General features: G+C 49.8%; 1 protein-coding gene and 1 long non-coding RNA gene across 6 annotated transcripts in view; one reads left to right on the top strand and one right to left on the bottom strand.

The window, feature by feature from the left end:
• The window catches only part of LOC309346275, a 303,343-nt gene that overhangs the window by 285,392 nt on the left and 2,498 nt on the right, over positions 1 to 15,453 (top strand). The gene's annotated exons all lie outside the window — the stretch shown is intronic.
• Positions 10,372 to 15,453, bottom strand: part of PAK4 (p21 (RAC1) activated kinase 4) — an 81,826-nt gene continuing 76,744 nt past the window's right edge. For all 5 annotated transcript variants that reach the window (XM_081868967.1, XM_081868966.1, XM_081868964.1 and 2 more), the window contains 3 exons: positions 13,862 to 13,987; positions 13,298 to 13,432; positions 10,372 to 11,407 (listed from right to left, as the gene is read on the bottom strand). In XM_081868967.1, coding sequence (XP_081725093.1) covers positions 11,252 to 11,407; positions 13,298 to 13,432; positions 13,862 to 13,987 — 417 coding nt within the window. In that variant the 3' untranslated portion in view covers positions 10,372 to 11,251. The remainder of the gene's footprint in view (positions 11,408 to 13,297; positions 13,433 to 13,861; positions 13,988 to 15,453) is intronic.

Here is a 15,453-nt window from a genome sequence, read left to right as displayed (position 1 = left end):
GCTTTTAGCTCCTTGGAGAAAGGGTGGGATAGGAAACCAGTAATAACTTTCCCAGTAGTGATGTATGGAGGTGAGAGCTGGACCATAAAGAAGGCTGATTGCCAAAGAATGGATGCTTTTGAATTCTGCTGCTGGAGGAGACTCTTGAGGACTGCAAGAAGATCAAAGATTCTGAAGGAAATCAGCCCTGAATGCTCACTGGAAGGATAGATCCTGAAGCTGAGGCTCCAAGACTTTGGCCACCGCAGGAGAAGAGAAGACTCCCTGGAAAAGACCCTGATGTTGGGAAAGATGGAGGGCACAAGGAGAAGGGGACAACAGAGGACGAGATGGTGGGACAGTGTTCTCGAAGCCACAAACATGAGTTTGACCAAACTGCGGGAGGCAGTGGAAGACAGGAGTGCCTGGCGTGCTCTGGTCCAGGGGGTCACGAAGAGTCGGACACGACTAAACAACAACAATAATAAAATGAACCAAGGGCACCATCTCAGTTCATGGCGGTTAATTCTGCACCGTGCAAAGGAAGATCTTTTCTGCGGCTATTGGCTCGTGCCAACCTGCTTTCATTTTGTACACGCACCCACACACCCCCGGGTTTTGAGTGGGGAGCAAGCATATCCCCAAGGCAGGGATAGGGAACATGCAGGCCCCCAGGTGTTGCTGAATGACAACTCACACCCCCAAAGCAAGACCAGTAAGTACTCAGGGGTGAAGGGACATTGGGAGTCAAAGGCCACAGGTGAGCCAGTTGTCAGCCAAGCACCTAAGAAGACAGTTCTGCTGGGAATTCAGTGTTAAGGTAAAGGTAAAGGGACCCTATTAGGTCCAGTCGTGGCCGACTCTGGGGTTGTGGCGCTCATCTCGCGTTATTGGCCAAGGGAGCCGGCGTACAGCTTCTGGGTTATGTGGCCAGCATGACTAAGCCGCTTCTGGCGAACCAGAGCAGTACACAGAAACGCCGTTTACCTTCCCACCGGAGCGGTACCTATTTATCTACTTGCACTGGTGTGCTTTCGAACTGCTAGGTTGGCAGGAGCTGGGACAGAGCAACGGGAGCTCACCCCGTCGCAGGGATTCGAACCGCCAACCTTCTCATCGGCAAGTCCTAGGCTCAGTGGTTTAACCCAGAGCGCCACCCACGTCCCAATTCAGTGTTAGAAACTCAGATATATGCTAATCACCAAATGGCACCTTAAACCTGGGTCATGGTCACCACAAAAGAATGTTACAGATAGGTAGCCGTGTTGGTCTGCCATAGTCAAAACAAAAAAATTCCTTCCAGTAGCACCTTAAAGACCAACTAAGTCAGTTCTTGGTATGAGCTTTCGTGTGCATGCACACTTCTTCAGATAGTATTTGAAGAAGTGTGCATCTGAAGAAGTATCTGAAGAATATCTGAAGAAGTATCTGAAGGTATCTGAAGAAGTGTGCATGCACACGAAAGCTCATACCAAGAACTGACTTAGTTGGTCTTTAAGGTGCTACTGGAAGGAATTTTTTTGTTTTGACCACAAAAGAATGTTTTGGCACCTTTTTCTGCAATGGAGTTTATTATTAATTTCATTTCTATACCGCTTTATATTTTAAAGAAAAAAATTTTCAAAGCGGTTTGCAACACATTAAGACACCATTCCTGCATGGCGGTGGGTTGACTAGATGACCGGTGGGGGCCCTTCCAACTCTACAATTCTACGATCAAATAAAACAATCCAGAATAAGCCAAGCTCCCAAGGAAAATATCTCAGCTCCTGCTCCAAGTGACATTTGGCTTTCCCCATATTTGTTTGCCTACCTAATTTACAGAGCTGCCTCATAGGACTCTAGGAAGGCAGTGGGGTGCAGTGGTTAGAGCGTTGGACTAGGACCTCGAAGATCAAAAACCCCACTCAGTCGTGAAGCTCATCTGACTCCTTGGAGCCCTCTTAAGCTACCTCGCAGGGTCGTTGTAGGGATTAATTGAAGGATGGGGTGAACCATGTACTTATTGGAGAAAAGGGTGGGATATACAAGCAAAAAATATGCTCTTCTGCTGAGCTGCTTAAGGAAGTTGGAGGGGCACCCAGGTATTTCCACGTGGTCGCAATTGGACCTATGCCAGTCGCGAAACACACACGGAGCCTGGCTCATTTCTTAACACTGCTTGGGATTCTGACAAAAGCAGCTTTACAGCTGCTCCTAGGTGTTGCTTAGGTAGATTTGGGTGGGACCTTGATACCAGCTTGTTATGTACTGAAGTTCTCACCCTGGGCCAGCAGGGGGATACTGTAGATAGTTTTCACTCAGGTCCACATATGCAAATAGGGGAGTGAAAGTGACGTTCAGTGATTGGATAGTTACAGAAAGTGGTTACAGTTGCGTTGTAGCGAAGCTCTATATAAGCAGGCTGGCTGAACCCTTCAGTTCAGTTCTGTTCTGGCCTGTGAATAAACAAGAGCCGTTTGAAGAACTGCTGTGTCGTCTGATATGTTCACCCACAACTTAACACCTGGAATTCCTTAACTTACCTGTTGGGTGGGTGGCAAACAGAGCATCACAGCCATTGCAGCAGGACTGGAGCGCTTGGAGATGGCTGGGTGCAGAGGAGGGAGAAAAGCTCCCCTTTTAAATGGCAGCAAAACCAGAATAAAACCTCCCCACATATCTGGCCTCAAAGTTTTTTTAGTCCTGAGGTATGGGGGCAACCCACCCACCAGACAGCCAGTTCCTTAGAAGGCAGTGGGTTCAAATTTCCGTAGACTCCTGCAGCCGCCTTAGCAGCCTATGATGTTTATGTGTCTGAAAGTAAGTCAGTGTCTATGGATGTGGTTGGGCACAAAGGCCACAGAAGGAAATTTTTTTACAGCATGAGCAAACTCTTAGGAGTCTCTCCCACAAGCCCACGCTGCAGCACGTCGTAGACCTTGATCTTGCTGGGCACCCAAAGCAGGCAGCGAACTGTGTGGTGCAGTTTGGTTGTTAAGAGGATTGGACAACTAGGACCTGGGAGACCAGGGTTTAATAAATAATAATAATAATAATAATAATAATAATAATAATAATAGTAATATTTATACCCCGCCCATCTGGCTGAGTTTCCCCAGCCACTCTGGGCGGCTCTCAATCGAATGTTAAAAACAATACAGCATTAAATATTAAAAGCTTCCCTAAACAGGGCTGCCTTCAGATGTCTTTAAAAAAGAAGATAGCTGCTTCTTTCCTTCACATATGAAGGGAGGGTGTTCCACAGGGCGGGCACCACTACCGAGAAGGCCCTCTGCCTGGTTCCCTGTAGCCTCACTTCTCACAATGAGGGAACCACCAGAAGGCCCTCAGAGCTGGATCTCAGTGTCCGGGCAGAACGATAGGGGTGGAGATGCTCCTTCAAGTATACAGGACCGAGGCCGTTTAGGGCTTTAAAGGTCAGCACCAACACTTTGAATTGTGCTCAGAAACGTACTGGGAGCCAATGTAGGTCTTTCAAGACCGGTGTTATGTGGTCCCGGCGGCCACTCCCAGTCACCAGTCTAGCTGCCGCATTCTGGATTAATTGCAGTTTCCGGGTCACCTTCAAAGGTAGCCCCATGTAGAGTGCTCAGCCATGAAGCTCGTTTGGTGACCAGTCACTGGCTCTCAGCCTGACCTACTTCACAGCCTGTTGTCAGGATAAAATGGGGAACGAAGAACTGTTTCTTGGAGGAAGGTAGGATATAAATGTGATAAAAATGGCAGTGACTGGAGGTCAAGAGTGATGTTCTGAAACCTGTGGATATTTACACTTTTTATAGGTCAGCTACCAACGAGTTGCTCAAACTGTTTTAAGTCTCATAGCCGACACTAAAGCAGTCGACTGGTTTGCTAGAAAGCTTTGTTCGTTTAACCTAAAATATCTGTTTTTCTCCCCAAATGATGCATGTCCGGAGCAGCTCTCAGTATATGGCCTGCCTTTCTGAATGTGTCCTCCATCTTTCCCAACATCAGGGTCTTTTCCAGGGAGTCTTCTCTTCTCATGAGGTGGCCAAAGTACAGTGGTACCTCAGGTTACATACGCTTCAGGTTACATACTCTGCTAACCCAGAAACAGTGCTTCAGGTTAAGAACTTTACTTCAGGTTGAGAACAGAAATCGTGCTCCGGCGGTGCGGCGGCAGCAGCAGGAGGCCCCATTAGCTAAAGTGGTGCTTCAGGTTAAGAACAGTTTCAGGTTAAGTATGGACCTCCGGAACGAATTAAGTACTTAACCCAAGGTACCACTGTCAAAACAAAATAAAAAAATTCCTTCCAGTAGCACCTTAAAGACCAACTGAGTTAGTTCTAGGTATGAGCTTTCGTGTGCATGCACACTAGTGTGCATGCACACGAAAGCTCATACCTAGAACTAACTCAGTTGGTCTTTAAGGTGCTACTGGAAGGAATATTTTTATTTTGTTTTGACCATGGCAGACCAACACGGCTACCTATCTGTAACTGGAACCAAGGTACCACTGTATTGGAGCCTCAGTTTCACCATTGTAAGTACAGACAAGAACTTTGCAAGAATCATTGCAGGTGCCCTTCCAAGCAATGGACTCTCTCTTTAAAAATAAAGTAAAATTCACCAATGTGTATTCTTAGTATTAATAGTGCTACTCTCCCATTCACCTGCCCAGACACTTTAAACTAATTTAGAATATTTTCGCCGCGCTTTGGGGTTTCTTGATGCAACGACTGCAGGCTATTAAAAGCAGCTCGAGGGAAGGAGGGGAAATTCCAAGCGTTGCCAGAAAAAGGGCTTTATAGTCGTTTGGTGCAACTTGTTTTCTTTGTTTCAAAACCCAACTGGGAAGTGTGTGTGTGTGCTCTGAAGGCGAGTGCACTGCTAGCTCATCCGACTCATTAATTTATACCCCAGAGAGGAGAGATCTCTTCTTAGCCATACTGAAAGCAACCGCTCCCAGCGGGGAAGTTACTGGTCTGTATTTACAGCACCTGGTGCCCGCAAGAGTGATCTCATACGGAGGACAAAATGGTTGCTCTGAATCCAATGCAATTCTGGGCTGCATCAATAGGAGTATAGCATCTAGATCAAGGGAAGTAATAGTGCCACTGTATTCTGCTCTGGTCAGACCTCACCTGGAGTACTGTGTCCAGTTCTGGGCACCACAGTTCAAGAAGGACACTGACAAACTGGAACGTGTCCAGAGGAGGGCAACCAAAATGGTCCAAGGCCTGGAAACGATGCCTTATGAGGAACGGCTAAGGGAGCTGGGCATGTTTAGCCTGGAGAAGAGGAGGTTAAGGGGTGATATGATAGCCATGTTCAAATACAGAAAAGGATGTCACATAGAGGAGGGAGAAAGGTTGTTTTCTGCTGCTCCAGAGAAGCGGACACGGAGCAATGGTTCCAAACTACAAGAAAGAAGATTCCACCTAAACATTAGGAAGAACTTCCTGACAGTAAGAGCTGTTTGACAGTGGAATTTGCTGCCAAGGAAGTGTGGTGGAGTCTCCTTCTTTGGAGGTCTTTAAGCAGAGGCTTGACAACCATATGTCAGGAGTGCTCTGATGGTGTTTCCTGCTTGGCAGGGGGTTGGACTCGGTGGCCCTTGTGGTCTCTTCCAACTCTAGGATTCTATGATTCTATGAATCCCACCAATACCAGGAACATTTTGTGGCTGCACAAGTAGGAGCATCTCATGGTTGCATCGATTTGGCCGCAGAGGCCAGGGAAATGCATTGGGATGCTAAACCGTGGAAACAGCTTTTCACATCGAAAGTAGCACATCATAGAGGATTTCAGACCAGCTTACTGCCCCACATGAAGGCAATGAGAGGGTCCAAAATATGGTGTCTTTTACAAGGATGGAAAAGCCTGCCGGATCAAGCCAATATCCGGTTCTCAGTGGCCAGCCAGATTCCCAAAAGGGGAGCCCACAAGCAGGACTGGAGAATGAGATCCCTCTCTCCTCCCGGGGCTTCCAGAAAACGGTATTCAGAGACATCCTGCTTCCCCCAGTGGAGGCAGAACACAGCCATCAAGGCTAGAAGCAGCCACTGATAGCAATATCCTCCACGAATTCATCTAATCCTCTTTCAAGCCTTCCAAGTTGGTGTTCACCACTGCCTCCTGTGGGAGGGAGTTCCGCAGGTTAACTGCGCTGTGTGGAAGAGGACTTTATCTGCCCTGCATCCTCCCAACATTCAGCTTCTTTGGAGGCCCACGAGTTCCAGTGTTAGGAGGGAAAGGAAGGTTTCTCTATCCTCTTTTTCCATGCCATGCATCATTTTATACAGTCATACCTCACGTTACGTCCGCTTCACGTTACGTTCTTTCAGGATACGTCCCGTGGCGACCTGGAAGTACCGGAAAGGGTTACATCTGGGTTTTGCCGCTCGCGCATGCGCACAAAATGGCGTCATGCGCATGCGCAGAAGCGGCGCATCGCACCCGTGGGTGCGTAGATGCGCCGCTGCAGGCTGCACGCTTTTCATGTTGCGAATGGCCTCCAGAACGGATCATGTTCACAACCAGAGGTACCACTGTACACTCCAATCAGATCAGCGCTTACCTTTCCCCTAAAGTAAAAATAACCCAGGTGCTCATAGGGGGAGTTTCTCCACCCACTCAATCATTCTGGTTGCCCGTACAGGATCTTCTTGGCAACTGGCCATTTAATTTAATACAACTATGGCCATTGTTGCCAAGCAGTTCAGTAGCATCTCGCACCAGATGGGTGCCGCATGACTCCAGGGCCACCGTCCCTCTGGTCAGCTCCTTGTACTTGGGTACAGTCATTCAGGGTATCTAGAGATTTCACCACTTTATCATGGCTGGAAGATATATAGCCGGCCAGCCTGCAGCTGAAGTCACTGATTGCAACATTTCCTTTTTGTAATGCTTCCTTCATTCTTCTTCTTCATAAGGGTCTCCCCCCCTGAGCATTTCGATCAGGAGGACGAGAGCACATTCTCAGTACCTAGTTGCTTAGCTGGGATCCTTGCAATGCAGGGGGCTGAATTAGCTGACCCTCGAGAAGGGGCTCCTTTCTGATTCTACAATTCTGTTCTCTTGCATCTGTAAGGAAGAGGTGTGTTTCGTGGTCCAGATCGTCGGATGGCTCCGCTCTTAATGCGCACCCCCGCCAACCCAGAAGACAGAACCTCCCAAGAAAAACCCGAGAAGAGTTAAAAACAAAGGAAGGAGCACACCTCTGTAATTGTAAAACTAGAATTTTGACTATTTAAAACTTTTCACCCAAAATTCAAACACCACATTTGAAAAGGGGGGAGGGAGGGGGGAAAACAACAACCAAACCAAAGAAAACCCACAGCCAACTCTCATCACATGAAGAAGAATCCAGGTTCTTTATACAATACAACTCATGGCGAGAACGTCTTACTAGAATTTGTCACAGCAGTCTGTCTGAAACAACAGATCCAAAGGGGATGGGGGGGGGAATCATCCCAACGCAAAATACTGTTGTGTGTTTTTTAAAAAATGCAATATAAATAACTTCTCTTTTTAAAAAAGTAACAAAAACCCACAGAAATGAATCAGTAGTCATTCTCACAGGGAGGGGAGCAAGACCCCCATTCCTAAACCTCCAGTCATATAAAAATCTTCAAGCTACAAGGAGGCAGGATATGGGGGGGAAAGGAACGAGGGAGTGGCTCTGGGGCCAGTTCTGTGGGACAGGGCGAGGCTTCTCTGCCAGGGCCTGTGGTTAAAATTCCAGTCCTGCATCTCAGGAAACTGGGGGAAAGATATAGTGTTATGTGGGATTTGAGAAGGCCGAGAGTTTATTGAAAGGAGGCCGAGAGTTTATTGAAAGGAGGAGATTTGAAGCATTTCCCCCTGCAGGGAAAGTGTAGTGTTTGTGCATCTATGTTAGTGCCATAAAAAAATAGTTTCTATTCCCCCTGTGTGCATAGGGAAAACCAATTCCTAGAGCGGAGGCAGCAGATGGCTGTGAGAAGAGGGGAAATGAGCACTCAGGAGCCAGAGATTCTAGGGCTGCCACCTCCGTCCATTTGTCAGCAAGCTACCAGGAGATGAACAGTCCGTGGGGTGGCTCAGATTTAAAGCTGCAGTATATAGAGTTACAAAAAGAATTGTTCCCGGAGGTGGGAGAACCCAGCTTCTCGAAAAGGGGCTGGAGCGGTGATGCCAAGTCACGAGGGCTGGGGAGTTGGGTCCTGGCTGCAGGAAGCAGCTCAAGTGATTGCTAGGCCCTCGAAGACTAGCCTGTTCTGGGTTCAAAGCCGAGAAAGCCTTCGAGGAAAGCCCCTGGGCTTTGTTGCAGAAGAGAACAGATCCACAAATGCAGCGCTGGGTGAAGCCTTTGCCTGCAGGCAAAAGCCAGGTGCGCTAGGAAGGGAGGTCCAGGTGAGCTCGGTAGCAAGCAAGGGTTGCTCTAGAGATTGGGAGAGATGAAACACTGTCCAGTTTTGAGAAGGAAAGCACCAGAAGCAGGAAGCAAACAGGGCAAGGGGATGTCCTGTGGAATAGCTGCATTGCAGGCCAACAGCATCAGTGGGAAGGGGCTCAGTCCAGGACCCTGCGTGGACCAAGGCTGGCTCTTTCTCACCTGCAAATCCCTCCTAAAATATGCCAGTTTGCACCTGGCTAATGCCAGTGGAGATGAGGAGTGGAAGCCACAGGATTTTAAAAACCAAACACCTGGGTTTTCCCCCCTTAGAGTGGTTGCAACTGACAGCAAATTTGCCAGGAGAGCGGCAACAGCAGCAACAGGCGGACCCTGGGTTCGTGGAGGGGCACGTGAGAAATATTTGCCCTTTGAGCCCCAGGAGAGGCATCAGAAAGCGGGACGCTTCCTCCCTGCCCCCGAAAAACATTTCCAGGGCAAATGTGATGCATAACCTATACCCGTAAGAACCTAAAACCAGGAAGCAAGAAAGTCCCCCAAACTCTTGAAGAAGAAAACCCCGCAAAACCCTTCCCCTGTAACCCTGCATGCAGAAAAGCCCATCCTGTATGTACAAGCATGCAAGGAGAGGGGTGGAGACCCCCCTCCTTTTACAAAGGGGAGGGACCTCTGCCTGCTCCCCTCCCCTCACACCAGGGGACTCCCGGTGTCTCCTGGGCCCCCAAGCAAGCCTTCTTTCCAGAAAGCCCTGCGAATGCCACACCTTCCCCACTCTCCTGCCACGGGGGGGGGTGGATGTGGGGGGCTCAAGCCCTCTCCAACCCAGGGCTAGCAAACCCGGCGGCCTTCATCTCTCAAGCTGCTGTCCTGCCTCTGACATTCCTGCCTTTCCCATGCCACAAGACGGCACACACATTCCTGCCTTTCCCATGCCACAAGACGGCCTTTGCTGCTGCTTCCCAACAACTGGCAAGGCAGACCCCCCCCCCCCCGCCCAAAAGCCAACAATGCAAGAGCTTAGGGAAGTGCCACTTTGCAAGCTCGTACTGGCCTCTATTTTAAAGACTAGGAACGTAGGAGCAGTGATCTCCCTATCTCCTTGTGTCCCCCCCCCCCGCAGCCTAGCAATAAGCTGGGGTGGGGGACAATGACAGGAGAGGCCCTGTTGCTGGTATCCCACTGCTTGTTCAGCCGGAGCGGAGCAAAGCAACAGAGCACCCTGCTCCCTATTCTTCCTAACATTGCTTCCTAGGCTATGCTCAAGGTTTGCAGGTTTCCAGGTCTGGTGAGCAACACCAAATGGCGCGCAGCTGCCTGACCCCAGGAGCCCCACGTCACACTTCTGACATTGCGAGCGGCAGACGAAGTCACCCTCCAAGCTGAGCGTCAAAAGCCACAAAGGAGAAGTCCAGGGGGAAGCCTCCCCGCTGCGAGACAGGACAAAAAATAAAACCAGAACAAGGCCTATTCTTGCCACACCCTAGGCCAAGAGCAGAACAAAGCCCACAAGGGGGGCTTCCAAAAATCCAGCCTGCCCTCCAGGCCGAAGGAACTTGCTAGTCGCAGTTCTGCCTGGGGTGGGGAGTACAAAGCTCAAGAGCAAGCGGAGGGGCAACGGCTGACACTATCGACGGCAGGAAGCAAGCTCAGCGCGGCAACGTCAGGCGGGGAGAAAGAGCAAAGGGGAAAGAGAAGACAAGGCGGGGGGAGAGGGGGGCCAGGGCAGCTCCATAAGCGGCGACAAGAGGCGCAGAGACCAGGGACGAAGAGAGAGGCTTGCCATTAAAAGCAGCCTTCCCGGGTCAGGATCCCCAGTGACGACTGCAGTTCCTGCCTGAGCAGCGGAGACGTGGGTTGGGGAAGGAGTTCAAGAAGGGCACAACCCCTGTGAAGCAGGACCATTTTAAAAACGAGAGAACTGGGCTGAGTAGGTGGAAGCGGCCGTCTTGATTTGGGAAGAGGGCCTGAAACTCTTCAACTGGCAGTTAAGAGCACAGAGGAAATTACGGAAGGAGGTTTTCCTTTTCTAAAAAAAAAAAAAAGGACTGCGTTGCAGAGCTGAGAGTCTCATTTGCCTGAGATGGGAGCCCCTGAGAAAACCCACCTCGCTTCCTTCCCTTCCTCTCCAATACCAAGAGAAGCAGTGTTGCTCCCCGGTTTAAAAATCCGGGGTAGGTTTGGCTCTTGGGGGGCAGGGAGAGGATTCTTCAGGGAGGGGGAGAGGCAACCATGGCTCAACGGAAGCCCCCGGAAATCTGACCGGACTGTGGGGATTGGGGCTTCCCTGTCCCCCCTCTCTGGGACACTCCTTGCCAATGGACCCCACCACCTCTGTCCTCTCGCTGTCTGGGAGGAAAGACGTGCTACCAAGAAGAACGAGAGAGGGGACTCGGAAACCACGGAGTGGAGAGGGGTTGCGTTTCGAGCTTTCCCCTACCCACCCAAATCGCCGCTGCCCCAGACTTGTGTGATATGAACGGCTAAACAGCAATCGGAAATGTTACAGTATTTTGTTAAAAAACAACAACCCCCCCTCCCTCCAGGGCACTAAACCCTGCTCTGAGCTCAGTAGTACGAAAGTGAGGCGCAGAGAGGGTATCCTCCCCGCCGGAGGTGGGACTTGTTCGTGGGACTTGTGTCTCCGGCATCAGTAGCAGACGCAGAGGAGTCCGTCAAGGGAGGGTCGGCCTGAGGGTGGAACGCAGAGGTGACCCGTCTCCCTGGCCACGCTGCCCGGAGGAAGAAAGAGAAGCCCTCTCTTTCAGCAGGGAGATGCCACGGGGTGCCCGTTGTCCCTGGAGAGGTTCCAGCTGCCGTTGGGGTGGGGTGGGGGGTTAGCCAGGGACGACGGAGGTGTCTTCTCTCTCTCTCTCTCTCTTTGGTAAGATGGTCCAGTTTCTGTTGCCTCTTTCATCTCATCCGGTTCTGCCTCATCAGGGGCACGATGCAAGAAGGGGGGCCGGCTTTCCCCAGGAAGGGGTGCTTCAAGAGTTCGTTGGCGGTGGCTCGCTGGGCCGGGTCCCTGACCAGCAGACGGTCAAGGAAGCCCTTCAGGGAGGGAGAGACCTGCGGGGGAAGGAGGGGAAAGGAGGGGCATGAGCTGCATTTGGGGCAGAAGAGTAATCAGGGCAGAAACAGGAAGGGGGAGCACCTGCAGTCGGAATTGTAGTATATGCTTCAATGGAGGCCTGCTTTTCCTCTAAGAATATGGCTTATTTCCAGTTAAGCTGGGGGGGATGCCTCTATACGAGCCTAATAATAATAATAATAATAATAATAATAATAATAATAATAAAATAAATTATTTATACCCCACCCATCTGGCTGGGTTTCCCCAGCCGCTCTGGGCGGCTTCCAACAGAACACTAAAATACAATAACCTATTAAACATTAAAAGCTTCCCTAAACAGGGCTGCCATCAGATGTTTTCTAAAAGTTTGGTAGTTACTTTTCTCTTTGACATCTGGTGGGAGGGCGTTCCACAGGGCAGGTGCCACCACCGAGAAGGCCCTCTGCCTGGTTCCCTGTCACTTGGCTTCTCTCAGTGAGGGAACCGCCAGAAGGCCCTCGGCGCTGGACCTCAGTGCCTGGGCAGAACGATGCGGGTGGAGACGCTCCTTCAGGTCCTTATTTAATCCCCACAACAACCCTGTGAGGTAGGTTAGGCTGAACGAGGCAGTGACTGGCCGAAGTGACTCACCCAGTGAGCTTCATCCTCGCCGAGTGGGGATTTGAACCCTGGTCTCTCCCAGGTCCTAGCCCAGCTCTCTAACTACTCCCATCCCTTGCGGGGGCGCAATTAGTACCAGCGCCTTCGTCAAGAGTTTGGGTGTAATCTTTGACGCCTCCCTTTCTATGGAGGCGTAGGTTACAGCTACAACGAAGGCAGCATTTTTTCATCTCTGCCGAGCTAAGCAGTTGGTTCCTTATCTCTCTCGCCATGACCTCGCCACTGTGACCCATGCAACGGTCACCTCCAGGCTTGATTATTGTAACTCTACGTGGGGCTGCCCTTGAGACTGACCCAGAAACTCCAGCAGGTGCAGAATGCTGCAGTGAGACTCCTCACGGGGTTCTCACCTCGGGAGCACATTCATCCGGTGTTATACTAGCTGCACTGGCTCCCGGTGGAGTACAGGATCAGGTTTAAGGTGCTGGTTTTAACCTTTAAAGCCCTATACGGCCTAGGACCCGCGTACTTATGGGACCGCCTCTCCTGGTATGCCCCACGGAGGACCTTAAGGTCTGCAAATAATAACACCCTGAAAATCCCAGGCCCCAGAGAGATTAGACTGGCCTTGACTAGAGCCAGGGCCTTTTCGGCCGTGGCCCTGGCCTGGTGGAACACTCTCTCACAAGAGACAGGGCCCTGCGGGATTTGATATCTTTCCGCAGGGCCTGCAAGACGGAGCTGTTCCGCCAGTTCTTTGGTCGGGGTTCAGTCTGATTCTTTTCTTTCTGTATAAGAACAAGCCTTCTAGCCCACTCACAGGTCCTTTATAAGACTAGTGGTAACAGTTGGCCCTGAAGAATATTAACCACTCTCAATTTTACCCGTGGACGGCCATCTATCCAGATTTTAATTTGCTCTTAACTAATTTTAAGATGTATTTTAATTAACTGATTGCCTGGTTTTATGTTTTTATGTTCATTGTATACTGTGTTAGTTTTATGATGTTAGCTGCCCTAAGCCCAGCTCTGGCCGGGGAGGGCGGGGTACAAAAAACCCCACCTATTATTATTATTATTATTATTATTATTATTATTATTATTAACCACCACACTGGCTCTCTAACCCCAATGGCTCAGGACTGCCTCTCGTCGTATGACCTGACCCAGACCCAGTGAACCTCATCCTTAGAGGCCCGAAATCAAATTTCGGTCCTGAACCTGATCCTTCTAAGGTGGGGAAGTCAAGCGAGGAAAAGGAAGAGAGAAGGAAAAGGAGTTTCTTACCTTGTGCACGTTTTTGAGTTTGGGGGGCAGGTTGTCCCGGATCATCTTCATGGCCTTCAAAGGGGGCTCGTTGAAGTAAGGGGGCTCCCCATCCACCATTTCTATCACCATCACGCCGAGGGACCAGATGTCCACCTGAAACAGAAGGATTGGGGGGGGGGAGAGGGGAATTGAGAAAGGGTAACAAGAGCAAAAGGTGCTTCCGCCCCACCCCCCCCGATTTGTAACAGGTTTGCAAAATGGGGACCCTACTGGACTAGCAAGTCTGCCCAGCAGCAGGCTTTTTGTTCCATTGGGATTTTACAGCTTCCCTCTCCCTGAAAGCTCAGACTGGACGATGGAGGCAAAAATAATAATCTGCTGATTAGAGAAAATGAGAACTTCATCAAAACCACGTAAATGGCCACTTGACTGCTTTGATCAGTGGAACGTGGCGGCACATACCCTCTGGAACTCCTTGCCTCTTGATATCAGGCAAGCGCCTTCACTGCATTCTTTCAGCATCTGCTGAAAACATTTCTGTTTAGGCAAAGCTGGAGGTTTAGGAAGTTGAAGCCCTCTTACCTCCGGCCCATAGGGCAACCGGGAGATGAGCTCTGGCGCCATCCAGTAAGGGGTCCCAACCAGGGACTTGCGCCGCGGAACCTCCTTGTTCACCTGCGCACAGAACCCGAAGTCGGAGAGTTTGACCTGGAAGGGAGAGACAAGCGAAGGAAGCAGGTCAGTGGCTGGAGCAGGCTCAGGGTGAGTTTGCTCACGAGGTCTTCTTTTTTAAAAAGAAGTGACGAGAGGCGGACAAACTCCCACAAATATAGGGCTTTGCCTTATCGTGATGCATCACCCCTCTGGTCAGTCTAGCCCAGTTCTCTCTATTTTGACAAGCAGGAGTTTTATTCCGCGTGCAAAGTTTGCATTCTGCCATTGAGCGATTCCCCCCACCCCATTAATGTGAGGCTCAATTCCATACTTAGTCTAAACCTCAGTTCAAGGGCCTAACATGCCCCACCCCCAGGCCAGTGGTTCCCAAACTTTTTGGGTCCACAGCTCCCACCTTGGTTATAATAATGATTTTTTTATTGTTTATACCCCACCCATCTGGCTGCGTTTCCCCAGCCATAAACTCAACCTCAACCCTCCCTTACCCTATAAAAAGCATTATTCAGAAGAGCAGTTTGCACGACCCGCTAAGGAAGATAGTAACACAGTAAAAATCGAAACAGCAATTGAGCATTTATTCAAAACAAAATTAAATCTATTTTGTTTAATTAAGTCAACGAAATGGATGAGCTTGGTTGATCCTAGGATACCAGCTTTTCAAAGTCTGATAGTCATTTACATTTTCAGTGCCCCCATGCTGACCCCTTGCCTCTTAGAACCCCACTAGGTTCTAAAAAAATATTGGCAGAAATTTCAAACCATTATTGGGACTTCCAGGGGAGAGAAGACAGAGGAAGCAATTGAGATTCCAAAGGGTGCTATAAAAAATCTGCCTTCTCACAAGTCTAAATATGGCGAGAAGTGAGGTTACAGGGAACCAGACAGAGGGCCTTCTCGGTGGTGGCGCCCGCCCTGTGGAACGCCCTCCCGTCAGATGTCAAGGAAATAAGCAGCTATCCTATTTTTAAAAGACATCTGAAGGCAGCCCTGTTTAGGGAAGTTTTTAATATTTAATGCTGTATTGTTTTTAACACTTGATTGGGAGCCGCCCAGAGTGGCTGGGGAAACTCAGCCAGATGGGCGGGGTATAAATAAATAAATAAATAAATAAATTATTATTATTATTAGGATTTCAACTAAACATTAGGAAGAACCTTTTGACAGTGAGAGCTGGCTGACAGTGGAACGGACTCCCTCAGAAAGTGGTGGACTCTCTTTCATTGGAGGTTGCATATGATTTAGTTGAGATTCCTGCAGTGCATTGAGGTTGGGCTAGATGACCCTTGGGGTCCCCTCCAACTCTATGACTCTATGTTTTTAAGTTCTCCTCAGAGGTCTTGGGGCTGCCTGACACCACTGAAGAGTCGCCTCCAGGTGGCACTGCAGGACCAGGCAATTTCGGCAAGAGGTGAACAGGGGCAGGGACATTATTTTACTCCAGGGGTCAGCAACCTTTTTCAGCCGTGGGCCGGTCCACCATCCCTCAGACCTTGTGGGGG

The sequence above is a fragment of the Podarcis erhardii genome, assembly GCF_964252035.2.
Source record: "Podarcis erhardii genome assembly, chromosome: 7".
In the NCBI taxonomy this organism is placed as follows: Eukaryota; Metazoa; Chordata; class Lepidosauria; order Squamata; family Lacertidae; genus Podarcis; species Podarcis erhardii.
This window is presented reverse-complemented; position numbering and strand designations above follow the sequence as displayed.